We start from the raw sequence: 27,514 nt of genomic DNA, 5'->3' as shown, positions 1-27,514 counted from the left end.
TGGAGGGGCGGCGCTGTTAATCACCTCCACCTGTGTCCAAGGTGGCGGCTCCAACTCTGTTCACCTCCAGTCTTCATGATAACTCACAATCAGAAACACCTGCATGTCGCCCTTTTCCTGCCCGAACCGACCGAGAAGGAAACGGTTTGTGCGGCTTAGTCGCGGAGGCTGCTCCTTCCTGATCGGCGCCGTCGACCTCTCAAGATTTTCAAGACAATGTACTCCGAGCTTTCTGAGCAAAAAGCAGGATGTCATGCAGAAAATGCTGGAAGAGGACAGACGGAGAAGACCAGCAGATGTCGAGAAACAGCCAAAGCTCAGGAGCAGCAGGAGGCAGCTAAGAAGGGTTTCCTTCTGCAGGAGGTCTGTTTCAAACGTATGGTTACAACGCTTGTAGCAGGACAGGTGTCCCCCCCTGCTGGGGTACCTCTGTGTCCGAACCACCCCCCACCCCCTACCGCCTATATAGGGGGATGAATGTAGTGGACTACATAGTGACCTTGTGCACAAAATGGACAGCGCCTTTGTGCCCTACTCTTTGCTTTGCCCACTCTGTCTGTAGGTTGCTGATCCTACTCAACGTTTTTTCATCTTTCGTAGCACTAACTCAGGCATTCAGCTATATCAAAGGCATACTGTTGATGTTAGCTGCCAGGCAGATCTGGTGTGTGTGTGTGTGTGTGTCCGTCCCTGTCCCTGTGTTTGTCTGTCCCTCATGGTCTCCTCCCAATTCTCTCTGCCATCAGCCTGACTGACCTGCAGAGCACATCTGATCCAATCATCCAGAGCTTCAGTGTAAAAAGGGTTGTCGGCGGTGATTCTGGTTGTCTGCTGGTTCCTGTGCTGGAAACATTTGTGTCGGCTTGATTTTAAAATGAAAGGTTTGTGGGGATAGGTAAGTTTGATAAGAGTCAGGGTTTTGCTTTTAGTTTGAATTGGGTGTCAGATTAGCTCCAGTTCTATTGAATGTCTTCCAGTTTATTTGGCACAACCACCTCATTCCACACTCCTCCACAATTGTTTTCCTGTATTAGTTTTTCTTGTTTGTCTCCTTACTAGGAGTTCTAACATTGAACTTATCAAGGGACCGCCTATCAGTAAGTCCCTGATCCTACTCATCAACATTTTTCATCTTTCATAGAACTAACTCAGGCGTTTAGTTATGTCAACGGCATATTATTGAACTAACCAAGGGAGGTGGTACAAAAATGTTAAACACCCATCTGTTTACTGATAGAAGTTGTTCCTGCTATATGTTGTTTCATATTCTGCAAAAAAAAAAAAAAAAAATGTATTTGTATTTGTTGTGAGCAGACTGAACACATCAAAGAAGTGACTTCCCCAAAGAGCCACCAGTAATCAAACTCTCTACAGGGGAGTCAATGTTAACATTGTTAATACATATTCCTGTGATCATCTCCCTTTTTGCTTTTAAGTCTTGCAGCTAAAGTTTTTGCATTGAATCCACTTGGTTGGTCGTAATTTACCAGCAGTGTTGGGAGAACTGCCACCAGGGAGAAGAACAGATCTGCTAAAATGAATGCAGAAAAACTTAACGCAAAAGTGTGTACATGTGTAAAGGTGTTATTTCAATCCAGTCGGGGTGTGTCTGATGTATACACTGCACAATGCTGGTATTGAGCAATTTTTATAGGCAGAATGCTGAAAGGTACTTTGGAACCTGGAGTATTGTGGTTCTGATAGCATCTAATGAGTCCACGTGAACCATGTGAGAAATTTCACCATTGCTACAGCCGACATGTCAGCATGTCAGTCCCACTGCTTTGTCCTTTTGTCTTTAACTGTATTCTGTGCATAAAATAACATGTCCTAAGGATCTACATCACGTTGTTGTTGTTGTTTGCCTTGATGTACTCTGCCTCTCCTAACAGGACACAAAAGCAGAACACAGGCCAGATTTCAGTGAAATGGCACACCCAGAACAAACATAACCTCTTCTTCTGGATAAATGTTAGAGGATTCGTGTTCTAATGAAGCAAGAATAATCAAATGTATTTATGTAGCACCAAATCAAGAGTTGCATCAAGTTTCAGATACACTCAAGATTACAATCTGCAGGTCACTTGTCCTGTGCGTTTCTGCACCATAAGGGAACAGCATGGAAAATACTGCAGGAGTCAACCCAGGAACGACTTCCATGAGAGGAAAAGAAGGAAAATACCTCTTTAAAACAGACTGACTGCTAAACATTCATTTAATAATGGCGTGGCAGGGCAGTGCCAAGGAGGAGCCCTGTAAGCCTTGGTGCAAATGATCCTTCCTTTATTAAATGCTTGGTGTGTTGCATTGTCAAGGGGGCAGAAGTCGAATGTGTGAGGGGATGGTAGAGAGACAACCGAGAACTTGTAGTGTAGCAGAAATTATCAAAGGATGTTTCATTAACGACAAAACTTCACTTTTACTTTGAAAGTAAATTTCAGAGCCTGCACTTTCTTACTTCTACCAGAGTATTATTTTATTTTTATTTTTTTTGTTTTACACATGTATCTGTACTTCTACTTAAGTACAGAATGAGTACTTTTGCCAACTCTGAAAATAATAGTAGATAAAAAAATCTATCCACTTGCTTCATTCCGTCTGAAGACTGAGCCAAGCCAAAGTGAGTCGTCATTAAAGCAGCTTCTCTGCAGAAAGTCAGCTCAGATCTGATGGATGGCTGTTAATCACCTCCACCTGTGTCCAAGGTGGCGGCTCCAACTCTGTTCACCTCCAGTCTTCATGATAACTCACAATCAGAAACACCGGCGCGTCGCCCTTTTCCTGCCCGAACCGGTCCGACGAGGAGGAAACTGCGCAGTGAGGGAGGCTGTTTGTGCGGTTTAGTCGCGGAGGCTGAGGTCAGTGAGTCCCGGATCATGATGAGGCTGCTGTGGCTGAAGAGGCCGGTCCTCCTGATCGGCGTCGTCGGGCTCGTTTTCTACGTGAGCACGTCGGTGAAGAACGGATATAAAGCATCAGGAGGGGCCGGCAGGGAGCTGGACCCCTCACAGGTGGTCAAGAGCTTCTCTGACCTGGAGGCGAGCATCAGCAATCTCCGTGAGTTAGTAACCTTTAAAAATAATTTAATGGAATTTACAAATGTGTGTGTGTGTGTGTATATATATATATATATATATATATATATATATATATATATATATATATATATATATATAAAAACTCAAACTAATGACAAGGATACATGTGATAATACTCGAGACGAGGATTAATCCTTGGTCATAGAGTCGGAAGTCTCACACACATAAAGGCAACTCAAATTGGCCGAGCGAGTTTTTTTACTTTGAAGGTCACAGAAACACTTCAAAAGTTTATGGCTGCGTTTGTATGTTTTTATTAAAGTTTCAATAAATAGTGAGAATGGTATTTTTAATTTATTCTAATGAATTATTCATTTTGGCGAACTAAAATACTCTGTTATGAAGTGTGAAGTCACACAGAGGCTGCTTGAAGTGCTGTAATAGGCCATTTTTCTCTGCCGATTAAAAAAAAAAAAAAAAAAAAGGTTGATGCATACTTGGTTTTTATTTAATAAAAATACGTTTTTTTGAATTTCATGTTTGCCATCCACCAACATGCCTTTGACTCATCTTGCTCTCCCCTGTGTCATTGATCTCTCAAAATTTTCAAGACAATGTACTCCGAGCTTTTGAGCAAAAGCAGGATGTCATGCAGAAAATGCTGGAAGAGGACAGACAGAGAAGACCAGCAGATGTCCAAAAGCAGCCACCAGCTGAGAAACAGCCAGAGCCCAAAGAGCAGCCCAAAGAGCAGCCCAAAGAGCAGCCCAAACCTCAGGAGCAGGAGGAGGCAGCTAAAGCTAAGAAGTACAGTAAACTGTACCCTTTCTCTCCCCTGTTCAAACAGTGGGGTGAGAATCTGTCTGAGGAGGACCAAAAGGAGGCAGAAGGTCTGTTTCAAAAGTATGGTTACAACGTTTTCCTCAGCGATCACCTTCCTCTAAATCGAGCCCTTCCCGATACCAGAGATCCAAGGTACAAACATGGTATTAAAGTCCATGATGCCAGAACTGTCATTAGGCTTCACACCCAGATAATATACTTCTTCTTAAAGACTATCTTATGTTTCTGAATAGATGTGTGAAAAAGACTTATCCGAAAGACCTGCCAAGTCTGGGAGTGGTGCTAATATACCTGAATGAAGCCCTGTCTGTGATCAAAAGAGCCCTGCGCAGCATCATTGACCGCACCCCTAACAACATCCTGAGGGAAATTATAATGGTGGATGACAACAGCTCTAATGGTTGGTTGGCTATGCAAAGAGATAAAGTTAGGCAATCATACCTGTGCCCACTTTGTATTTGTAGGCTGCAGACCTTATTATGAGGTAAGAGACAGGCTTTTATTAGTCAGAACTTTTTATTATTTCTGAGGGAGTCCAGAGTTTGACAGTAATGTCAACATGAAAATATGTTGCGATAGATCAGAAGAGTGAAAGCACTCTCATTTGTTTAAATGTAGCGCTAGGGGGCATCTGGCTAGGTGTGTGTGTGTGTGTGTGTGTGTGTGCATGCATAGCATCATCCTTATTTTTATTTGTGAGATGTGCAACGGTCAAACCTGTTCTCTCCTACTCTCCAAATAATGCCCACATTTTCCTTTCAATACAGAAAACCTCAAGGGCGACCTCGACGCGTACGTGAAGTCACTAGAGCAAGAGAACCCAGCTCTTCGTTTTATTAGAGTGAGGCACAACGAGCAGCGAGGGCTGGCCTTCGCCAGGGCCTCTGGGTGGAGAGCTGCTACTGCTGATGTGGTGGCCATCCTGGATGCACATATAGAAGTCCACGAGATGTGGTAAGGAGAAGGCTGAAATACCAAATCCTTGATTAGAAATAAAACATTTAGGGTTACCTGTATTTTTAAAACTACTTCTTGTACTGACAGAAATATATTTACTATTTCTAAACAGTTATTCCATTTTAATATCCACTTCTCCCTGTGTGGCTGTCTCCTATCTATATTATATATATATATATATATATAAAAACAAACATTTTTTGTGCAGCTTTAAATTTAAGACTTGTCTCTCGTCTTCCACACCTGCAGGGCTGAACCCCTGCTGACACAGATCAAAGCTGACCGGACAGTGGTGGTGTCCCCAGTGTTCGACCGAGTCAACTTCGATGACCTCAGAGTTATTCCCTACTTTCCAGCAGCACATGCCTTCGACTGGGCTCTGTGGTGCATGTATGAGGGTTTTTCACCTGACTATTACAAACTCAACGACAGCTCGCTGCCCGGGAAGTAAGTAGTTGTGAAATCATCAGTTTTGTTCTGGTTATTTGTCTTTGATTACGGGCCATTCTTCTTTATGATCACACAGTCTCAATTTTAAAGATTGAGTCTGGTAAAGATTGTGGTTTGTTACATTTTTTAAAGATTTCTTTATATGACCCGGTGATCATAGTTTTTTTTCTTTGACCTCAGGAGTCCATCTGTCATGGGAATCCTAGTTGCTGACAGGAAGTATCTTGGGGAAATTGGAGTCCTGGATGAAGGGATGAAAGTGTATGGTGGAGAAAATGTGGAGCTGGGAATTCGTGTGAGTGAGCTTTACCAGTCTAAAAACAAATCCTGCCCCAATGCAACAGAACAAACTGTTGCAGCTATAATCCCTCTTTAGAGTTGTAAAATCGCGTCTTTAAATCCACAAATTACTCAAATGGGCTTCTGGATTCTGTTGGGTCTCATCTCAGGTCTATCAGTAAACATGCCAAATGTACACATAACACAATCAAAACATAGTGTCTTCTAACATCATGGCATGGTAAACATGCAATGTGCCCCCCTGTAAAATGCTCAATGAAATTTTAATGAATGATCCTATTTTTCAGCACAGAATAATATCCATAGCTGTGCACTATGACTGACACATCTAGGATTGGTTGACAGCTCCTGTGACATGGTGGAAAGAAGTTCCGCTCTCCAGCAGCAGTGACAGACATACTCATTCAGAACCCAAAAAAAAGTAGATGTTCAAGAAGTGTAACTGCATCAGAAACTTAAGTCTGTTACGTTAAGTTACGAATTTAACTACGGGTCTATGAATCCTGAATGACCACCAGAGGCGGTGCTTTAAGCACTAAATATTCCCCTTTGTGCATGCACAGTTCGAGTATGTATACAAACAGTCACCTGTGACCTCTGGGGGGGGGGGGGACACTGCCTACACCCCCTACCCCCCCCCCCCAATCCCTCCTTCTCTCTCTCTCCCTCCCACTCTCAGCCCAACCGGTCGAGGCAGATGGCCGCCCCCCCTGAGCCTGGTTCTGCTCGAGGTTTCTGCCTCTTAAAGGAAGTTTTTCCTTGCCACTGTTGCCAAGTGCTTGTTCATCGGGGGATCTGTTGGGTCTCTTTAAATAAATTTAAAAAGAGTTTGGTCTAGACCTGCTCTATATGTAAAGTGCCTTGATGTAACTTTGTTATGATTTGGCGCTATACAAATAAATCTGATTTGATTTGATCTGGATGACCTGGAGGAGACCATATCTTCTGGTGTCACCTGAGGATCGTTTCCTACAGAATCTTCTCGCGAGCATACAAGGATTCTGAGTGACAGAGAGCTCTGGCGGTCATTCAGGATTCATAGAACTGTAGTTACATTCGTAACTTTCATTCTATTTCATCCCTGCTGACCGCCAGAAGTGTTGCTTTAAGCACTGAATGAGTCATACCAGCAGAGTCACAACGAATCCAGAGGCTGATCAGGTGGGGAGCTGCCCATGTGAGGAGATCTTTCGTCATTTTCAGCAGCTGTGGAGACTTGGTCCCGACCTGATGATTTATATGATGAGCAGCCCACTGCCGGAGCTGCTGGAGCGAAAAATACCTGACTGCTGACCCCAAGGCCTCAGTGTCTGGTCCCCTGGCCCCTAGGAGGGGGACCAGGCCTCCCTGGCCGTTCTCTGTGCAGGTGATGGAATCAGCAGTCATGTTCCCTCCTGCAGTGAGGCTGAGAGGGCCGTGAGATGCGACATGGAGTTCCCCATGTGACCAGCACGTGCTCCGGCATCATAGGCCCTTGATCAGCTGATGGCTGTATTTGATTCGATGAATTGTCCAAATGCGTTAAGATTAAAAATATGGAAAACAGTGCCATTGGTCTGAGCACACAGAAGTGCGCACTAGAATTGATTTTTATTATGCGCCAATGAAAAGCTGCCTCTCGTACAGAGAGAGAAAAGCTTGCTGCTCATAGACTCCAGTGTTACAGGTGACCTTCAGCTGCAGGAGGGCTTTATATCGAATGACAAACAACGAGCTTAGCATAACACTAGGACGGAAAATGGTTGGACTATCACACAATCACACAAGGAAAAAAATCTATTTTGTTGATTTAATTTTGTATTTGTTTTGGTTGATTGATTTATTGTTGAACTGGGTACACATATAAGAGGTGCCTTACCACCCTCTACTGACCCACCGCCGCTGACTTTACGACCATATAAACTGAAAACCAAATGGGGGTCTGATCATTTCCCTTAGAGGTGTAGCATTTTAGAAATATCATCACTGACTTTTTCCCACAGTTGACTGACTGATATCACATTATAAAGCCATAGCTATAAAACTATTGTCATGATAAAAAAAATTACCATTTCTTGTCAAGGAACAGTAACTTTTATCTTTAAGGAATCTTAAGATGTCTGATTGTTAGAGAAGTGTGTGTGTGTGTGTGTGTGCGTGTGGTCATCATTATCACTAATTCAGAGAGAGATATGGTCTCTATCAATCTCTATCTATGAGAATTGGTAGATTGTAAATATCTAAGTTGGTACTCTTTGCAGTTGCAGATATGTTGTTGGTGAGGGAAGAATGATCCCATTTTATATCCTAAGTTTAAACTTTTTACTTCTCATACAGGTCTGGACCTGTGGAGGCAGTATTGAAGTAGTTCCGTGCTCCAAGATTGCCCACATTGAGAGGTACCACAAACCCTATATGCCTGATCTGAGCCCAGCCATGAAGAGAAATGCACTGAGAGTAGCAGAAGTCTGGATGGATGAATACAAACACAACATCAACTTGGCTTGGAATTTGCCGTTTGAGGTATTTAAAAAATCTAAACAAAATTAAGGCATTCAAATATTTTTTCAGAAAAAGGAAAAATAGTTATGACTGCACTGACTGTATTTTAGATCTTAAACTAAACAAGATCACTCATATTTCTGCATGTACAAATAGTTTGCCCATTCTTGTCCTCTGCAGAATCATGGAATTGACATTGGGGATATTACTGAGAGGAAAAAACTTAGAGAGAGGCTGAACTGTAAGCCTTTTAAATGGTACCTGGAGAATGTGTATCCCAAACTGGATCCCTGGGACAACATACTTGCTTATGGAGGAGTAAGTTTTGTCCATTGCTTTGGAATTTTCCAAGGCTTATAATTACCTGCTATAGTGCTTAATAAAATGTTACTGACTGAAAGCAATGAATTCCTCCTGACAGATGAAGAATCTCGACAATGGCTGGTGTATAGATCAAGGCCCGGTGCCTGGTCACACACCTATTGCTTATGAATGCTACTACTATGGACCTCAAGTAAGTGAAGCAGCTATTAACTTTAATCCAGTCTCGCTGCCATTGCTGCATGATTTCATTGCCCATTCTGCTTTCTGGCCATTTCCCCTTTTTAGTACACGTATTACCGTAAAACTGGTGAGTTGTACATCGGCGGCATCAAGTCCCACAAGTACAATGACAATCGTTGTTTAACTGACACTGGGAATAAAGAGACCAAGCCTGGGCTTTACAACTGCAAAGAGGCTATGCAAAAAGGAATGGGGATATACTGGGACTTCACGCAGGTACCAAAAGAGGGTTTAGGTTATTTGACTGTTGTCTGAGTACTATATGCTTAGATATTGCAAATCTGTATTCTTGATACTTATTCTCTTTTTCCAGGAAAAAGAACTGAAAAACAGGCAAACACAGAGGTGTCTGGAGATGAAAGACAGAACACTTATAATACAGGAATGCACTGGCCAGAGATGGAAAATCCAAAATGTGATCAAACCCTTTTAAAAGGCCTTTCTGTACAACAACAAATGCAATTCTCATCTCAGATAGGGGGTAATAAAAGCAGATAATATAAGTCAATGAATTGCAACTACCTAAAATACTCTTGTAATTAGTAAACAATAAATTAGATTTTCAAGTATTGATATCAAATGAATATATTAACTTTTAATCAAAACAGTTTTCTAAGTCTGCTTAATATCATGCCAAGACTATAAATATACAAGTATTTGTACTATTAATATTTTTTGAACAACCGTTTAGTGTAATTTATTTAAAAAAAGCTTATCATTATATCATGATTATAAATAATAAGTACTTTTTATTTCAGTAACTAAAGAAAAAAAAACTGGGTGTTTGGGTATACTTTATAGTTTGGGTCTTCTTTAAAGGCTTTGGATCCAAAATTATGATGAAGGATGATAGGATGATTCCTGTGTTTCTAAAATTTGTTTAAGAAAAAAAACACTAAATGTTTGTTCAATGTTGGGGGAAGAACAAAGTCCATTTAATGTTTCCACTGAAGGTCACCAAACATGTCCTGCCCACAAGTGAATCTTAACGGATAACCTTTGGACAAACATCAAAGTGTCGCTGTAAGGGTAAATGTTTTAGGTCTCGCCTTATTTTGTCTTTTTAAATTAAGTTTTGGCTGCAGAAATAACTGTAAATGCTATTAGTGACATGTGGTTAATGATAATTAAATATTGATGGGACATTTGGTTTTGGTATAACAGGAAATACAATTTTGGAGCTTAGTGATTATTGAGATGCAGTTGTTAAGTTAGTGTTCATGGGACCTTCGGTTAGACTTTGGTGTAGGATGAAACCCAAATTAAATGTAACTTAAAAGTTTTTAATACTCGAAAATGGCCAGCTGCTGCTAAAAATGGTTAGTGTTTGGGTTGGTGCACATAACTAAAATGTTTTCTGATTTTAAAATTAACAGGGAATCGTTTTTGTAATTAGCAAAGTTTAATATGCCTCTGACATTTTATTTTTTAATAAAAAAAGAATCTAATCTTGTGATCTTTCATGACTGATAAATGCTGCAGTGGCTGTGTATGAACTAAAACTGTGGACTAAAGAATGAAAATGTCTCAGGTTGCAGGTTTTATTCAGGACTGGGTGCTGCCATTTTCATTCCGAATTCACGGAAAAAAACGAAATCTTCCGAAGCCTCGACAACATTTTAGTTGCCTGGCAACCGGTGTGTTTGCTCCTTCGATTAGTGCTGTCCCAACGAAAGAACCGGAGTCCGTTTTCAACAGAAAGTGTGAGGAAAAGGAGAAAGCACAGCCACAATGCTTCAGTTTGAGCTACTATCTGACCGCATGAAAAGAGAGAGTCTACAGAAGCGCCGAGACAGAGAGGCCGAGAGACGGGAGCGGGTTTTTAACGACAAAACGAGGAGCATCGGGGTGAGCTTGGCCCTCCGACTTTAGCTCAGAGTGCTAACGTGTAGCTTAGCTCTGACGCTAAAAGGTCTGTTTTGCAGGTTGACAAGGAAGCGCTGGACATGCAGGTGAAAGAGAAGAAGAAACAACAAGAGGCAGAGAGAGAGAGAGAACAAGCATGTGGTGAGTTCAAAGTTACTGGACTTCTTTTTTTTTTTTTTTTTTTTAAATCAGTGAGATGATCGACCTTGGAGTTGCTCACCGGTACCAGATACTGTGTGTCTCTGCACACTCTGCATGCCACCTATACTTCCGGTCATTCAGAATCTCTAATGGCTGTTGTCTGACTGTTTTATCGTCTACACAGATGCTGATTTGTGCCATAACAGCAAGGTAGCTTTCATTCTTCATAGCAGAGAAGAGAAGAAGCAGCGCGCATTGGAAAAGGACATTGTTAACTACAGGCTTCGGCACCAGCAGGAGTATGAGCCGAATCCCCCAGACCAAGAGGAGGCACAGATGATGCCCCCAGGCCTGGTGGGCCTGGACCTGGAAATGAAGAACAGGCAGCGGAGGCAGAAGGAGCAGCTCAGACAGTGGCTCCTCCAGCAGCAGAGTGAGCAGGCAGCAGAAAGGCAGCAAGAAACGTTGAAGGGTACGTTTTGTCTGATCCCACACAGGGTTTGTGCCATCATGTAATCAAAATGATGCATAACCTCACTCTACCCCACCCCCCCTCTCTCCCTCCCATGGCCATTAGAGCAGCACTATGACCAAAGCAGAGTAGAGATGGACCAAAAAGCTCAGCAGCTTCAGAGACTTGAGATGGAGAGGAGAAAAGCTGAAGCCATTGCCACTAAAGAATATAATCTGGCCATTGTAAGCCATCCTCGTAATTGTTACACAGATGCTGATATGCATGTTCCACTAAAACTATGTCATGTGATGTTAAACTAGTTATGTAAAGTTTACACAGAATGAAGAGGCAATGCAACTGACATGTTCTATCACAGACAGAACAGAACAGAGGAAACAGGCACCAAACTCAAGGGCAGGTTACAGATACTGATGTCCAACCCAACCTGGGCAGGGTGGGGGTGCCTGGCCTTTTCCCCAGCAGTGATAGGAGAACCCCTCCAGAGAGCCTGCAGCAGGTCATGGAGTTCCAGAAATATCAAATTGTGGAGAGAAAGGTAAAACTGGACAAACACACACTTATATTTTCAAAAATCCAGAAATCTATTTACTAATTACCTCTCTGTGCTTTTTCAGAGGATAGAACTTGAGAAAAAGCAAGAGGAGAAGCTGGATGATAATGCACGAATAGCCTCAGCTCGTATGGCTCTGCTAATAGAGAGGCAGCAGGCAAAACTCAGCAAGCAACTGAGACAACACCTGGACAGCACAAATGTCCAACTGGCCAAAGCACACAAACAACAGTCAGTGAGATTGAGAAAACACTAATACATCAGCTATTCTGTCAATTACTACACCAAGTATATTCACTGTGGTTTGAACTGATCTTATTTTAAGGAAAGCTGACATTGAAAGAGGATGCATCGACGACAGCTTCTTCTCCAAATTCAACACCTGCAGCAGATGACACACGAACACGGATGACTCACTTAGTTCAGTGAAGTAGTATTGACACCATGACAAGAACATGTTATGCATACATACAATATAAAATAAATCAAATGACACAGTCTAGCAGCAATTGGTTTTTAATGAAAATTTTAATTTGAACATTTCACAGCATATGCATGTCTGGATAATGGGTGTGTTTGATCTCTGGATACCACTTCAAAAGCAGCAAAGCATCCATTTATTTTCCTTTGTTAAAATGAACAGTTGGCACTATCCCCCTGTATGTACTGCTGAGAGCTAAAAATGAAAATTACATCCAAGTAAAAATCTAAACAATTAAAAAAAAAAAAAAAAAAACCCACGCACAACAAAGGCACTTGGCACTATCACAAAACCATGACTGCACAAAAAGGAAGTAAAACCTGAATCATAAAGCTCAAATATGAACATTTTTAACTGAAGTAGAAAAAAACAAGATGCTTTTGATCAAAGCTATTTCATATGTGTGGTTCAGGTAATAGCCCTAATTTTTATGGGACAAAGATCAGACCTGATTCACTCAGGCCATGTCATTAACATTACTGGCCATTGTTCTTTTTACTGACATGTTGAAATTGATGTGTGCCAAAAGACATTACCTTGTCAAAAGAAACCACTCCAGCATGAAGACTGCCCTGTAGACAATGTTTGAACAAAATGCTAAAAGGCATTTTCAGAGACAAATTTATCCCATTTTTTCTGCCACAGAGCAAAGGCTTCCTTCTGCTGCTTTGGAGTCAAAGAACTGTACCTAAAATAGAGACAGGGACATGTCAGAGTGGTGAAAACCTTTCCAATGGTCTACATTTGTGAACAGACACGATTTGATATAGATTCGACAGGAAAATCAGAAACATCCTTTCTCAGGATGATGCAGAAAAAGTAGTCCATGCATTCTTAAGTTCCAGGCTTGACTACTAGAACTCATTACTATCTGGATGTCCAAACAAATCTCTGAAAGGCCTTCAGTTGATTCAGAACGCTGCTGCATGAATATTAACAGGAACTAGGAAGAGAGATCAAATCTCTCCCGTGTTAGCTGCAGGTAAAATATGGAGTAGAATTTAAAATCCTTCTTAACTTATAAAGCTCTTAATGGCCAAGCTCCATCATATCTCAAAGAGCTCAGTATCGGGCCGGGGGGCGGACTCTTTAGCAATTTTCAAGATCAGGCTTAAAATTTTTTGACAGAGCTTATAGTTATAAAGTTCTCCACTCCTTAGCTATGCTGCTATAGGCCTAGGCTATTGGGGGAAAGAACTGAGTGTCTCTCTCTCTCTCTTTTTTTTTTTTTTTAAAGCCTGCTCTATATGTAAAGTGCCTTGATGTAACTTTGTCATGATTTGGTGCTATTTAAATTCATCTGATTTGATTTGAGAGCTGAAACTCACCTGATAGAGTTCTTGGCCAACTCTTTGAGGGTGCCAATGTTGGCTCTAAGACCACCAAAGCCCACAAAAGCTTCATAGAAGTCATAAGAGAGACCAGAGGAACCAAACATTGAAGGGTCATCAGAACTGATGACCACAGGATGGTTCTCTGACATCAGAGCAGCCGCAGGATGGTTTCGCAAGTCCTTTACCAGTTTCATTACCTGAATGACAACAAAAAGAGATATCATTTGAAAGATGAAAAAATAAAAAAAGTTCCATTAGATGACAAACTTAAATGGAGAGGATAGTTCACAAGATGGCAGAGCACCTGGTTGGAGATTGGGCAAACTTCCACAGCTACCCCTTCTATCCTGGACTTATATTTGACCAATGGATGGCGAAGCAAAGCAAATCCATGACCAATGCGTGAAGTGTTAAATAAAAGAGCATCCAACAAGTTCTGGTCAACATCTGTGCCCTCGAGATCTCCATGTATCAGAGAGAAAACAAAATGATGTTATTGTGTGGCTGGTAGAATAAGGAAACTTATTAAACCTAAAATACTGTAATTTTTCAGACAGTTCTTAAGTATGTATCTATCATTTAATTAGTTTATTCTTATCCTAGAAATATATGTATTCTTTGAGTGTGTGATAAAGCATTCAAATACTGAAATGGAGATTATCTTTTAACATCTTATGGTAACTTTTTGATTGTGAAGAGAGAGAAAAAAAAGTTAACAGTGGCTCTTTAAATATATTCTTGAAATGCCCAAAACTAACAAGTAATTCTTATTTAATTATTACTAGCACATGAAGTTACTCTACATATTAGGCACTGATGAGCTTACTGGTCTCTCCAGCATGGAAAAAGAATGGAAGTGTCATTCCTTTATCTCCTGGCAGTGACAAGGCATCTCTGAAGTACCAGAGGGGTCTGCCTGTGTCCTCACGGCCCACCTTCACATGCAGGGACAAAAGTGCAGCCATGTTTGCAATCTCAGGAAGTAATTTATAAATGTTTGTGTACATTTTAACCACCAGTGGAAATTAAAGATCAGCGAGTAGAAACTCCAACGTTAGCACCGCTTCCTAGCAGTTCATACAATAATTGTTGCTGACTCTCACCAGGTCAAAACCAGCCATGAAAATGGGGAAGTCTTGCTGTAGCTTTAGAGCCTTCTGCACAATTTCAGTCATCTTGGATGGACTTGCATTCCTGAAGCGTAAAGATGATAAGTGTGATGTAAGTATGACAGTAATTAAAGATTTTGAAAGGACCTTGGAGCAGTTACCTATTGTGTGAGAAGATGATTCTTGCTCCATAAAAGTCTGGATGGTCTTTTTTGAACTGCCTTGTGACTTCCTGGTAGGTCTTCACAGTCCAAGCTACGCAATGACAACTACCATCCAATTCATATATCTGAATGCAAATAGAAAAACAAATATCAAAGATAGCTATAAGCAGCAAATTGTTTTTATAACCACCTTCCCCGTGACTGGACTTCACCGCTAAAAAAAAAAAAGAAATCATTGACACCATTAAAAGTTTAAACACTATATCACAGCCACAACGTCAATGCTAGTTCCGTCTGCACTTTGACCAACCACCACAATATGAAGCTCAGTTTGACAATAAAGGTGATTGGGGTCATAGCTGTTATGGGGAAGATAAAGGAACATGCTTTTCAGTTATTATGCAAACATCTGGGTACGAGCCCAAACTGACAGATATGTGAGTGCACTGTATCTACCAGGAATGACCTGAGCTTACCTCTGGGAGCACAGCTCGTAGTTCCAAATACATGACGTTGTCCGTATAGAACTCAGTGAGGCCTTGGTAGTAATAATCTCTGAACACGGGAGCATATGTGAATAGACCCCACATTGCTTGAAAGGCCTTTTCAAACTTATCCCACACCACTTCCTGACTGGGATACACCGTTTCTGGATCCTGATTGGTGAAGAGTGTCAGGTTGCCCATGATGCTGAGTGTGCAAATATGAAAATAAAGAGGTTATGATCAGATTTCCAGCATAATTTTTGGTGCAGACAATATCTATTTCTCAACACTTGGGTTAGGGTTGGTGTTGTGGTATAGAGTAACACCTGTTGTCCAGATCTGTGGTGTTAATGAGCTTGGCCCTGAGGCTTTCCAGCAGGATCCATGGAGAGCAATTTAACTGTTTTTCTGGAGCTTGAGAGGAGAAGTTGAATCTGATGCTATTGCTGTCGGTGTAACACATGTAGCAGTGGGGCCGATAGGTCGCGTTCTTTACCAGCCACTCTGCATTCACCATGGATAAGTCGTGCACATGGAGAGCTGCCCCTGAAACAGTGAACTATAAAATCATCATCAAGGTAAACAATGGCAAAACCACTACCAATCTCACTTTCCATAAAAAAAAGTTTTTTGTATATAATGTATGTTCTAAGTGGACAATTCAGTATCTATTGAGAACATTATGGAAATAGGACAGAGATCCATTGCCTTGATTGATTGATTAAATTTTTGTCTTATATAATATCAAATAGTGCTGAAACATGTTTTTCCCTGTACCCAAGGTGACGTTACATTTTTTTGCTTACTCTGGCTGACAAAAAAAAACAAAAAAAACAAAACTCACATCTCATCTCACAAAAGTAAAGGCACATTCCTTTAATGAAGAGAAGCCCGGTCTCTTCATTAAACTAACACCTCCTGCTATCTGATAACCAGACTGGGTCACTCTCAATTCTGTAAACGGTGCCAAGTGCAAGATGAGCATAAGCTTTTAATAAATAGGCCAAAGTTTGAGATGTTAGGCTGAGCAGACCTTTGGGCATCTTCTGCAGCAGGCTGAAGATGGGACTGGTCTTGATGAGCTCTCTGGCCTTGAAGAAGTGCATGGCGGGAGGGAAGTCCGGCCTCATCATTTCCTTCTGTTTCATTTTAAACAGCACAGAGTCCAGCCGCTGTTCAGCATCAGTCAAAACCACCTGTCCTCCTGTCTGCATGGAGATCTCCTGCTTTATAAGGGCTTCCCTCAGTTTGGGGTCAGGGATGCACAGGCCACAGCTCAGGTACCGCAGGAGGAGCAGACAGGCCGCGGCCGCCTGGGGGCGCTGCAGGCCGGCAGCCATGCCGCCAGAGGAGCGGTGGAGCTGGAAGATGGACAAATAAAAAGTGCTGAGCTCGACTCAAAGAAATTAAAGAAATAGACCATTTGTTCAGCATCTGGTGGGGTAAAAATAACCACCACATCTCCAACATCAGCTGGACTTAAGGGAAAAAGCTTTCGGGTGTGGTGTGGTATGTGTATGGTGTGTATGAATGTTTCCGGCGGACAGTTACGTTCGTAAAACAGGAACCGAAACTGAATGACAGCAGCAGCAGCGGCCTCGAGCCGAGTCACTGCGGGATCTTTGAGAAACGAGCTAAACCTGAAGCTAAAGAAAGGTCCCCTTTAAAATCAGCTCGGCGGTCAAATGAACTGTTGGAATTGATTATTACACTGCGAACCATGACAAAAACTATAAACTTACTTTATCACGACAGTGTCAAGTATATAAACGCGTTTAGACGGAGATTCTTTGTCCGCGGTTTGTTTACTTCTGGTTCTGAGTCGTTGTGCACCTAAGCCCCGCCCTCCGCTCTCCCATTGGCTGGAACTGAGGCCTGCTTGGTGTTGATTGGTGGATTGATCTGCACAGCTCTAACATGAATCTGTTAAAAGAAACAGAAACTGTATGCTGCCATTAACAACTTAACACGTTTAAGTACAAATACTTAAGATAATTCACAAATTAGGAAAAAAAAAAAAAAAATCATCATAAACAGACATTTAAGTCAGTCTTCGTCTTAAAAGGAAACTAATGCTCACAACTTGTGTTGATAACTACGAGACAATTTGAAAGCTACATGGGGAAAAAAAAACTAAACAAAACAGTTAAGCTGTTTTACTGCTGAATTTTGTGAACTTATTCCCCATTTTGTTGCTTAATTATGCTCTATTAAAGGGGCCTTCTGCTTTAGCTCCTTGATTTCATTACTTTTGGCCCTTTCGTTGCCACAGTGTGATGGAACTGCACAGGTATTCCCTATGTGCTGTTTTCATATTTCTGTTACACAAACAAAACAGATTTAGTAACCATGATGAAACAAAATCTTAATAAGGAAAAGTTATTTATTCCTAAGAAATGCACAGTAAAGAAAATACTCCATTCCTTTTGCAAAATAATCTATGTCAGTCAAATAAGAATTTGTAAACGTCACTTAAAAATGAAACATACAGGTCTTTTTTCCAATACCACCATGCTACTGAGGTAAAAGACATCTGCTTAAAAATAACACCAAGAAAAAAAGGAAAGACACCACATTTATATTAAAAAGTCCAAACATGTACAAAAATTCTCAGAAGAGCAAATAAATATGATTCACATTTAATCACGTCTAAATGGTTTTAACTAGTGCAGAGGGATGACAGCAGAATAAATGAAGAGTTGACACATTTGCAATCATCTGGTGCCCAATCAACAACAGAAACACGCACACGCACACACACACGCACACACGCACACACACACAATAAAACATTAAAACCTCACAGATCTTTCAAAACAACACTGCCCTTCACACATTAGACAGAAGGAGTAAACACACTACCTCCAAAGTGGCCCTATTAGGCTCACTAAATATTGAGACAATTCCCTATTAAAAACAAAATGCAAGTCAACCATGACAAACCCCGTGTGACAAATTTATAAAATAGTCCCACAGCTTCTAGCATTTCTCCTCAAATACATTTCCTTACAATGCCTTACATACCTATTTCTAAGGCCATTATAATGCTGCCAAACACTATGAAGTCTATTACTAGACTGGCATATAGCCGACTGTTTCAACATCTTGTAGGCAGGAAGGCATGAAATCTGTACAAGTCCCACTTTAGACATATGGTGTAATATTGTCTATCGTACTACAACGATGACAAAAACTGAGAGTCAAAGTACCCATAAAAAGTGTACATTTTAAGAAAATGCTTGTTTTCCAGAGCACCTGTGCTCCGCGACAAACTGACAGATAAGTAATCATGACAGCTATTCAGAGATATTCACTCAGCACCACATTTCAGTCAAGTTGCACAGCAACCTGACAAGATTTTCTTTGTAGATGTAAAGGTATCATAAGGCCATATCATTATCAGTTCTAAGTCTAAAAACTAAGGGGGTGTTAACATCAGCTGGTCATAAAATGTTGACCCACAGGACTCTGGCCGAGGAGGAGAGGAAATTGGGAGTGTGGGGGCCCAAAAATGCCACTGTCTGGCTAGATGAGGTAGATTCATTTGCTGTCATCACTTAACTGCACAAGTGAGGTCTCACGGGTGCACCTTTGATATGACAGGGTGAATGATGGAGGAAAAAAACCCTACAAAATACATACCACTTACAAGAAACTACAATGAATGCCAAAATTAAATGTGATCGTTGCACAGCCTCAAATCATCAGGAATTGAGAATAACCCAGTTTAGAACCATTTAGACTCTAACGAGAACCAAAAACAAACAGGGATTTAGACTGGCAGTGTGCTGAGCTAAGGATTACAGATGACAATGAATACAAACCCATAAAAGCTAAGTTCTTTACATGAGATGGACTGATATGCCACAGCGGCATTCCCACTTTCCTTTTGCTGCTCCTTTTTAAAAATAATTCAGAAAAATACCCGTATATAGAAACTGTACACCCTGAGGATATGTTTAGTAATGCCAAGGGGTTGAGGAAGCACTCAAAGAAGCAAGCATACATAGGGCTGGGCTGTAAATAAACAAAAAACTAAGCTACAAATTTGTAGGTGGAATGTAAAACACAACAGCAGAACATGACACACATTTGTTCTGTGTATGTGCATAAGCCAGCTAGGAGGATATGTCACTGTGTGAGAATTTCAGATTTGCCTCATCTGGGACAAGAGGTACATCTACACAGTGAAGGGTTCATTTATATATATATATATAGATACATATATATGTGTGGAACAGGCAATGACTAAAAATCAGACTATCCAAGGCCTCGCTATTCCAGAACATCTCAAACAATAAAAACCATATAGTGCATAAAGTCAGGTATAGTCAAACAAATGCTGCCATCCTTGCTGGTCCCTCTCTGTTAGTCAAAGACATTCTTCTCAATGAAGGCAATTCTGAAAGATGCATATACTCTGTTTACCCTAAAAGCAGAGAAACACTGTTGGGGAGAATATGGACTAACTGGGCCTTGTCAGGACGGTTTATGCTTCAGACAAATAATCAATCTGATCATGTGCCCTTTCACATGCAGCTAGTGTGCTGCATTTACACATTCATGCATACATTCACAAAGCAAACCAAGATGGTTGTAAAGGGGCCTGTGAGTTGACTGGGTAGGGTGACAGCCTCATAGTACCTCCTTTTCTACACCTGAGTTTTAAAGATAAGGTTGGGACAGAAAGTAGCAGTAGCAAAAATAATTCATTTCCTCTAGATCACAGTTTTCCACAGTTCTGTCAGCGGATTCAGTACTACAGCCAGTTGACAGGATGGACAAGCTGTGTTCAGCCATCCGTATTTTGACTCCTCAAAGCTTAAAGGGCTGTCCAGTGTTCTTTAAGGCAGTTTCCCCTCTATTTGGAAGGTTGGCCGAGTGGTTAAAAGGGCTGCCCTTCTGTTGGTGGATCCAAGTTCATGCTTGTAATAAGTGGCAACAGTTCTGGTCAGGGGTCCTTGAGCAGCTCAGTAAATCCTCACTAGTTCAGAACATTTTTTTTTTCCACTGACACAGTAAGCTCTATATGAAGAAGAGCATGGGAATTGTTCTCCAGGATTGAATAACATTTCACATTATCATCTTAGAAATACCAATTTCCTGGTTGGATCTTCAAGTCCAATGGTGGGCAAAGCAAAGCCACAGGGTTTTGTCCAGTGTAAAAATATAAAAATAGATGGCTGTGGAGCAGAGCATCGTCTCTGTAGTCTGGTGTATCCAGTCAGAATGTAAACATGTCCTTTTGACACTGAAAAAGAACAGTTAATTAAAAACCAAGAATTTGAGCAAATTTAGAATCAATGTGATACAATGTGAACATAGCTCAACAGTGTCATGGGAACAGATGTATGTTTTGCTCCCTTCAGAGATGGATTAAAACTTTTTGGCAACATTATGCTCATCGAAACAAACACCTAAGGACTTAAATGCTTAAAATGATGACGAAGTAGGAAATTTTTAAAAGCTGTGAGTCAAATTTAAATATAATGAAGTGCATTAGAATATATTTTCACTCACTCTGATCACATGATGCATGTCACACTCCTTGTTTATTGCTAGGGCCACCTGGGGCAGCCACCCTTTGTTGCCTGGGAACAAATACAGTTATATTAAAAAAAAAAAAAAGAATAGCAGGACAGTGATTTTGACTCCAAATATCAGTATCGTCATCCTTAAGTTGATTCATTGTGTGGACAACATTTCAAAGTATTGGTTCTGGTAAAACACAGAAAAGTAGCCACACACACCCACCCCCACACACACACATTTACCCTGGGTGCAAAAAGTGTTCTGGTGCCAGACTGCTCTGCTGAACCATCATGCCCTGGAAATGCCCTGCAGGCCTGGGATGCCGGTACATGGACATGCGCGTCTGACCAGGGGAGTAAGGCAGTTGCTGGGGCCGCTGAAGAGCCTCCATCAGGTGTGGGTGAGGTCTCTGTGCTGCATAGTGTCCTGGATCTGGGTACGGCTGGCCAGGGTAAGGGCCTCCATTTCCAATGCCTCTGGCCTGAGATATCATATGTGGTGGTGGAACGCCGCCTTGCTGCATCCCAGGGTGCATTGCACGAGGGTCAAACATGAAGCCAGGTGTCAAATGTGCAGTAGATGCGTGTTGCTGTGGTAGGTGGGTGCTACGGTGTCGGGCTGCAGCATTATGGCTATCAAGGTCTAGGATTTCTTTTGGACTTTCGGGTTGTTCTGAGCTCTCAATATGAACCCGTTTTGCTGGACTGCCATCACCATTGCTGCTGCCTCCACCTGAATGCACGCTGCTTTCAGGCTTCCTCTCCTCTGGGCCCCCAGGGTGCAGGCCTGTTTCTGACACAGGACCTGCAGACACCAAACTAGCACCAATGGAGCCTTCAGAGCCCAGCGGTGACACATTGCTCTCCTTCAAATGACCATTGCCTCTAGCATTAGCTGGAGGTTGGTAGGCATTAGTTAGCATTGTCTGACGAGGATGATACTGAGATCGATGCCACTCCTCTGGAGGATAACCCCCTCTACTGTTACTTTGATTTTGGGTCTGAGTTTGTAGATGGGGCTGGGGGTAGTAGTGTTGCTGCAGGTACTGATGAGATGAGTACAGGTTAGGGTGGGCCGGGGGGTGTTGTTGGCCTGACATGTGGTAAGAGTAGGCAGTACCTCCCTGGTGATGGTAGGTGGGGTGGTTAACAGAATTGTGGAGGGTGTTAGTGCCCTGGTTGTGGAAAGGGTGATGAGAAGATGGAGGCATGGTCCTGGTCACGTTGGTCTGGTTGTAGTGAGGATGTCGAGGGCTACCCATGCTGTATGGACCTATGGCTCCATTTACCTGGCCTTGAGATTGAGGAGGTATGGCTGGATTGTAACCAGGTGAGGGTCCTGTCTGAGCTTGCATGCCTGCATTATTAGCCACCAGCTGAGTCTGGTGGTGGTTGGGCCGAAAATCCTGTTTATAAATACCATTTGGAGGCCCAGATTTATTTACAGTGTGCTGCGGGGGGTTGGCAGTGCCTTCTGTCTCTGTTCTGCTTGTAGGTTCACTTGGCCTTTGATTTCCATGGTCTGCTGGGCTAGGCTGGGATGGCAGTAATGGAGTAGGATGACTTGGAGGCAAAGATGTGAGAGGAGCTGGCTGAAGAGGTCCAGGTGGAGTTTCTTGTGTACCACTCTGTGGCTTCCCAGGTGTTGGGCTTTTCTGAGTGGGATTTTGTGGAGAGGTGGTTTGGGGGAAATGCTGAGGAGGTAGCTGAGAACTGTGTTGGTGTGTATGCTGGGCCGACAGCTGAGAAGAGTTAGGGGGGTAGCACTGAGGAGGCGTACTCTGGCTTGCCTGAGGGTGCCGCTGCTCTTTTTGGTTGTTTTTGTCCTCAGACATTTGTCGTGTGGAATTCAGAGATGCTGGTGAGTGCAGTGGCAGTACATTATGGGGTGGAAGCACAGGGCTAGGTCTGTTTTTATGTGGGCTGTTCTGTGCATCCTGAAGGGGGTTGGGTGGAATAGGATCAGTGGAGCTGTCGTTGCCTGTGTTGACAGGGGATGAAACAGGCGAGGAACCATTGCGTTGAGGACAGATGCTGGCAGATTCCCTCTGTTCATCTACCTCCTGCTCGTGACTCACTGTTGAAATCTGTGGGAGCTCTGGTCCAGATGGATTCCCTTGTGATATGTTTATGTTAGTGGCCGCTGTTCTCTGCCTTCCCTCTGCTGCCCCACTGTGGTGTCCTGTGGGAATAGGGTTGGGCGGGGGCTCTTGATTAATTGAAACAATGTTTTTGTGCGATGAAGCTTCATCTGAAACGTTGGCAGCCACCTTGCTCTCTGATGTTGTGCCTGTTAACATACAGAATGATGAAAGAGCGATTATCATAAAAGAATAACAGAAGGTGGTCATTATTTGAATTTCATTATAGATTAAAAGCAATTTCAGGAACAAGGTTATGTCAAACAATATAAAGAAATCCAAATAAAAACGACATGACACAACTGATTCATAAGAAGAATAAACAATAATCTAATAAAAAAAACAAACAAAAATCAACCCATGTCCTTTTATGATTTTTTTACCTTTCATTTGTAAAATTGCTAGTGAAGCTTAAGTGATGACATGTCATGTCTTTTGTACCCTCACAGCAAACAGCAAGATATTTCACTGAACTAATGAATATTCACTTGCCACTTACTGTTAAAAGCAACCTAAATCAAATAATGAAAAGCACTTGACAGGGAGGAAGGGAGAGGATATGTCCTGTGCTAATTCACAAAGAGACTAGAAAGGCAGTGGGTTCCTTTATGTGGAATATACATAGCTGCTGAAGGTCAGGTCTACCTTTGGGCTGCACGCCTGTCTGTCGTGAGGGCTGGCTGTCTGGCCCATTGTCTCTAGCAGGACGCAGCAGCTGAACCTCAGGGGCAGTGGAAGGCTGCTGAGAAGAGTGAGCTGGGATGCTGCCAATTCCTGATGGGGGCCCAGGCTGCTGAAAGTTGCCCATGTGCTGATGAGGGGGACCAGCAGGGGGTCCAGAGGAGGCTGACAGCTGCTGCAGGGCCAGCATCTCTGGGCTTTCTAACATGGAAGCCAAGCGTGTCCTGCCAGAGGAGTCTGGGTGGGGAACAAGGGGACGTAACGACATGGGCCCCTGGGAGCTGACCCCTGCAGACATTTGATATTGGGCATTGGGAGAAGGCTGGGGATATCTAGCAGCTTCTGGCCATGGTTTATGACCCACTGGAGGCGGAACGCCACCATAGCTGTAGCTACCCTGGTTCATCATGTTGGCATCTTGCATTCCCATCCCATTGGGCCTCTCCTGGTGGCTCATACGGGTCCACATGTTGGATGGACCCATACCAGGAGGCCTCAAGCCAGGGTAGTTGTGCTGAGGTGGCACATCTGGCCCTGGGAATCTGTTACCCATGTGATGCATGGTGTGGCCCTCTGGATGGTGGTGAGATGGGTACATGCTGGCTTCAGAAGGAGGTCCAGGCTGTAAGGCCACAGGCCGTGGGCCCAAAGATGGGCCATGTGTTGGACCCATGTAGGGGTGCTGTTGTTGATGTTGAGGTGGATGATGATTAGGATCTGGACCCATTGGATACCGGGGATCCATGTGATGTCTTTCAACCATCCGATGCTGAGAAAAGCAACAACAGCAAAAAAAATTTGTTTTGTTCATTTGTTCATATTAAAAATAATTCAATGAGTAACTGATTACAACAGCCAATGATTAATATCAAAGGGAAGTGGTAGCTTATCTGCCAATTTATTGATTCAAAACATTTTATAAGAATGTGAGGTATATCTACTTGCTGATGAAATATAGCTGTAATTTATACCTGCATGTTAAAGTTGCGGGGCAAGTGGTTCAAGTTGGTGTCTCTATGTCTGGGAATATGAGCTGCGTAGGCAAAGCGGGGATCCATGGCCACTGTTTCAGTATACATGTGTGGTCCATGGGGACCAGGTGGACGATGAAGCTGGTGACATTACAGACAGAATTTCAGACACATATAAAAGAAGGGGGTTAGGCGCATTGTATTAGGTGTTTACGAATGTAGAGAAAAAAGGTTATCCTGTTGATACCTGATGCCCTGGGTGGTACATGCCCCGAATGTCTCCATCATGGATGCGTTGTTGGCTTGGATGCATGCTGTGGAGGTGAGGGGGGCCACTGGCCCAGTGAGGAAGATGATGTGGTCTTGTCAGTTTGTTGTCCTCTTCCTCTGACAGTGTGCTACCCTTGCCCCCCTGGGAGTGTCGTTTACGTTGGACTTGCTCAGTGGCCTTGATCAGACTCTCAGGTCCCAAATGTTTACTGCCACGGTTCCGCTTTTTGTCCTTGCGCTCTTTGTCTTCTCGACTGATGTGGAATTCCTCATCAGTGTCCCCATCCTCCGATGGAAAGTGTTTCAACAGGGCCCGACTAAAACACCGCTCTAGAGACTCTGCCATGATGGTGTACTCTAGAAACAGAACCAACATTAAAATTGGCTACACGCATATGCACATCCTGTCTAGGCCCATAAACAGAGACACACACAAAGACATACCTGTGGCACAACCATCTTTCACCCTCTCCCTTTTCCACATGCAAAACCTCACTCATCTCCTAGTTCTCCCTTCCAGTCAAGCACTGCAGATCAAAATGCGTGGTATGCACTCCTAGACACACTTGCTCCACTTTTCTGAGCTTATATTGGCCCACTGACCAGGTCAGAGGGCATAGGTTGACCCCCTGCTCCTCCAACCCCTTCCTCCTGGTCCTACTACTCCAGCTCCACCCAGCCCACCCTGACCACTCTCCTCCCCCCTGTCCCCGGGGAGAGTATTCAGTTGGATGGATGACTCCAGACAGAGGGCTTAGGGGCTGGAATGTTTCTCTGGCACTGCAAGGCTAAGATCCCCCTGAGCACTGGAGCACAGCTCAATCACTCCCCATTAATCACTGTCAAAGCTGCCCTGGCCCTGGCCCCAACACACCACTAGGTCCAGCCCCCTTTCTTTTGCTCTTTCTCCAACTCTCACCCCCCCAAAATTCATATAGGCACCCCTTTCTGTTCTCATAACACACTGAAATGGATTTTGATGGATTAATCTTAAACTGAGAACAAACTGTTAATAAAAGATGTGGTATTTTGGAGTAGAGCTGGTTTGTTTTCATTTACCGCTGTCGTCTCCATTGTACTCAACACAGTTTTCAAACATGAGCTTCACATCAGCAACAAACTCCTCCTTAGCAACGTACTCCCCATCATTGAGCTTCTTTTCAATGGTGGACAGGTCCATGGGAGTCTATGGGGATTGGGGAAAAGATTAAGCAGAATGTTGACCCATCGCACCCAGACAGACGTAACGTCACACAAACACCATTTGTGAAAACAATGACAGTAATGGTCACCTGTATGATCTCATGGTAATTAGGAGCATACGAGTCATCCACAGGTTCCAAGAAAGGCCAAGCATCTTTGTGAGCTTTCAGGGCCTCAAGCACTGAAGAAGAGATTAGATCAGATTAAAATCACACATTGACAAACATTTATGTGGTTTGTGTTAGGAAATAGCCTTCAATAACTGTTTGGTAGGCATACCTTTGTATAGAGCAGTGTAGTCATCATCAATTTCATAGCTGTCATGTTCAAACACAGGACATGTTATTAGACAGCATTGAGCAATACAAAGAGAAAGTAAACTGATGTCAAATGTACAGCAGTACTTACAATTCCTTATTCTTGTGTGTTCTGCGGACGGGGGAAGATGGCTCCAGATTCAGTAGCTCAGGCGGCAGGTCTTTCCCTTGAGACAGCAACCTGGCCTTTTCCTCTCGCATCTTCCGCCTCTTTGCTCGTTCTGGGAGGAAAGTATGAACATAGGGAGAAATTAGAGGCCCAACTAATAACATAACAGTCCCAGGTGGCTTTGGGCAAACAACTTTTTAATAGCTTTCTTGGGCTTTGAGTTACAGTTTAAATTGTAGTTTTGGACCATTGAGGCTGTCAAGAGAGTCAATGAAAACCAGGCCGTAGCCAGAGTTCAGCAGCAGTTGAGAAAAATACAACTGGAGATTCATCAGAAATCTTTTTAGGGCCAGCCGATCAAAAGAGCTGAGAAAGTGCATATGTATTGCTGCTTTATCTTTTAACATGAAAGGCAGAGAGGGCTGCCAGCCCCCTGCCGTGTGGATTGAAGATGTTTGAGGAAGGATTCCACATATGCAATCCACACAGAGAACAGACCAGGTCCTGCTGTTCATCTATAATACATTAATGAGGCTCCTCCTCTGAAGCACAATCAGCAGTTCATTAACTCTTGTCAGATGATGGGTGGGGGGGTGCTGGTGTGTGATCCTATGATTAAAGGCCCTCAATATTCCCTCTCACAGTCTCTGTGTACTATACATAAATCACAAGGCTTTGAGTGCTGCTATGCTACTGCAGATTTTTCAGATGTTAAGAGCCAAACTATAGCAATGGAAATGTGAAAGCCTGCGCACAGGGTGCCCTCCACAATCCATTCTACCCTTCAGCCCTGAGTTAGAAGGGTACCATGAAAGCCCCTTACCTGTGGCTGCTGAAAGAATGTGAAATTATTGTTGCTCTTTGCTATGTTTGATATATCTTGGCTTTCGGTACTTGGCTTCATTTTTATATTGTTTTTATACAGTGGTAAATAAATATAAGAAAAATAAAAATGTTTTGTTCTGAAACCTTCCTGGACCTGAACAGAAAATTTGTTATTTTGAACAAACAGATGTTGACCATCTTTCTATCTGCATCCCATTTATCCATGTA

General features: G+C 42.7%; 4 protein-coding genes across 4 annotated transcripts in view; 2 read left to right on the top strand and 2 right to left on the bottom strand.

Annotated features, from left to right (window-relative positions):
- The first annotated feature begins 21 nt into the window (after positions 1–21).
- LOC115056068 (probable polypeptide N-acetylgalactosaminyltransferase 8) lies at positions 22–10,079 on the top strand. Its single transcript, XM_029522314.1, has 12 exons — positions 22–363; positions 747–3,057; positions 3,650–4,013; positions 4,115–4,281; positions 4,649–4,835; positions 5,088–5,285; positions 5,469–5,583; positions 7,905–8,090; positions 8,250–8,387; positions 8,491–8,583; positions 8,679–8,849; positions 8,947–10,079. The coding sequence occupies exons 2-12, from the start codon at positions 2,877–2,879 to the stop codon at positions 9,064–9,066; spliced, it is 1,920 nt and encodes a 639-aa protein (XP_029378174.1). The 5' UTR covers positions 22–363; positions 747–2,876; the 3' UTR covers positions 9,067–10,079.
- A 197-nt stretch (positions 10,080–10,276) lies between these two features.
- On the top strand, positions 10,277–12,416 carry ribc2 (RIB43A domain with coiled-coils 2). Its single transcript, XM_029522316.1, has 7 exons — positions 10,277–10,481; positions 10,559–10,640; positions 10,825–11,112; positions 11,218–11,336; positions 11,471–11,650; positions 11,730–11,896; positions 11,991–12,416. Exons 1-7 carry the CDS (start codon positions 10,365–10,367, stop codon positions 12,058–12,060), a joined length of 1,023 nt encoding a protein of 340 aa, XP_029378176.1. The 5' UTR covers positions 10,277–10,364; the 3' UTR covers positions 12,061–12,416.
- On the bottom strand, positions 12,170–17,083 carry ada2a (adenosine deaminase 2a). Its single transcript, XM_029522315.1, has 10 exons — positions 16,981–17,083; positions 16,272–16,599; positions 15,565–15,784; positions 15,230–15,443; positions 14,751–14,878; positions 14,584–14,674; positions 14,307–14,415; positions 13,785–13,942; positions 13,475–13,677; positions 12,170–12,834 (listed from the first exon to the last, which is right to left on the bottom strand). Exons 2-10 carry the CDS (start codon positions 16,576–16,578, stop codon positions 12,744–12,746), a joined length of 1,521 nt encoding a protein of 506 aa, XP_029378175.1. The 5' UTR covers positions 16,579–16,599; positions 16,981–17,083; the 3' UTR covers positions 12,170–12,743.
- A 711-nt stretch (positions 17,084–17,794) lies between these two features.
- The window catches only part of cecr2 (CECR2 histone acetyl-lysine reader), a 30,687-nt gene continuing 20,967 nt past the window's right edge, over positions 17,795–27,514 (bottom strand). Inside the window, exons 10-19 of the mRNA XM_029523038.1 lie at positions 26,444–26,573; positions 26,315–26,352; positions 26,125–26,216; positions 25,892–26,018; positions 24,810–25,189; positions 24,563–24,703; positions 23,556–24,360; positions 21,013–23,059; positions 20,759–20,829; positions 17,795–20,489 (exon numbers count right to left, since the gene is read on the bottom strand). Coding sequence (XP_029378898.1) covers positions 20,778–20,829; positions 21,013–23,059; positions 23,556–24,360; positions 24,563–24,703; positions 24,810–25,189; positions 25,892–26,018; positions 26,125–26,216; positions 26,315–26,352; positions 26,444–26,573 — 3,812 coding nt within the window. The 3' untranslated portion in view covers positions 17,795–20,489; positions 20,759–20,777. The remainder of the gene's footprint in view (positions 20,490–20,758; positions 20,830–21,012; positions 23,060–23,555; positions 24,361–24,562; positions 24,704–24,809; positions 25,190–25,891; positions 26,019–26,124; positions 26,217–26,314; positions 26,353–26,443; positions 26,574–27,514) is intronic.

Source organism: Echeneis naucrates, chromosome 16 (genome assembly GCF_900963305.1).
Source record: "Echeneis naucrates chromosome 16, fEcheNa1.1, whole genome shotgun sequence".
NCBI lineage: Eukaryota > Metazoa > Chordata > Actinopteri > Carangiformes > Echeneidae > Echeneis > Echeneis naucrates.
This window is presented reverse-complemented; position numbering and strand designations above follow the sequence as displayed.

Bases quoted from the DNA above. Each gene is read 5' to 3' on its own strand.
- LOC115056068 (XM_029522314.1), top strand. From the start codon at position 2,877: ATGATGAGGCTGCTGTGGCTGAAGAGGCCGGTCCTCCTGATCGGCGTC. The intron at 3,058-3,649 runs GTGAGTTAGTAA...AAAATTTTCAAG, and splicing joins GGCGAGCATCAGCAATCTCC to ACAATGTACTCCGAGCTTTT. The intron at 4,836-5,087 runs GTAAGGAGAAGG...CCACACCTGCAG, and splicing joins ATAGAAGTCCACGAGATGTG to GGCTGAACCCCTGCTGACAC.
- ribc2 (XM_029522316.1), top strand. From the start codon at position 10,365: ATGCTTCAGTTTGAGCTACTATCTGACCGCATGAAAAGAGAGAGTCTA. The intron at 10,482-10,558 runs GTGAGCTTGGCC...TCTGTTTTGCAG, and splicing joins ACAAAACGAGGAGCATCGGG to GTTGACAAGGAAGCGCTGGA. The intron at 10,641-10,824 runs GTGAGTTCAAAG...TCGTCTACACAG, and splicing joins AGAGAGAGAACAAGCATGTG to ATGCTGATTTGTGCCATAAC.
- ada2a (XM_029522315.1), bottom strand. From the start codon at position 16,578: ATGGCTGCCGGCCTGCAGCGCCCCCAGGCGGCCGCGGCCTGTCTGCTC. The intron at 14,675-14,750 runs GTAACTGCTCCA...TTTACGCTTCAG, and splicing joins ATCATCTTCTCACACAATAG to GAATGCAAGTCCATCCAAGA. The intron at 13,678-13,784 runs GTGCTCTGCCAT...GTTGTCATTCAG, and splicing joins TTTGCCCAATCTCCAACCAG to GTAATGAAACTGGTAAAGGA.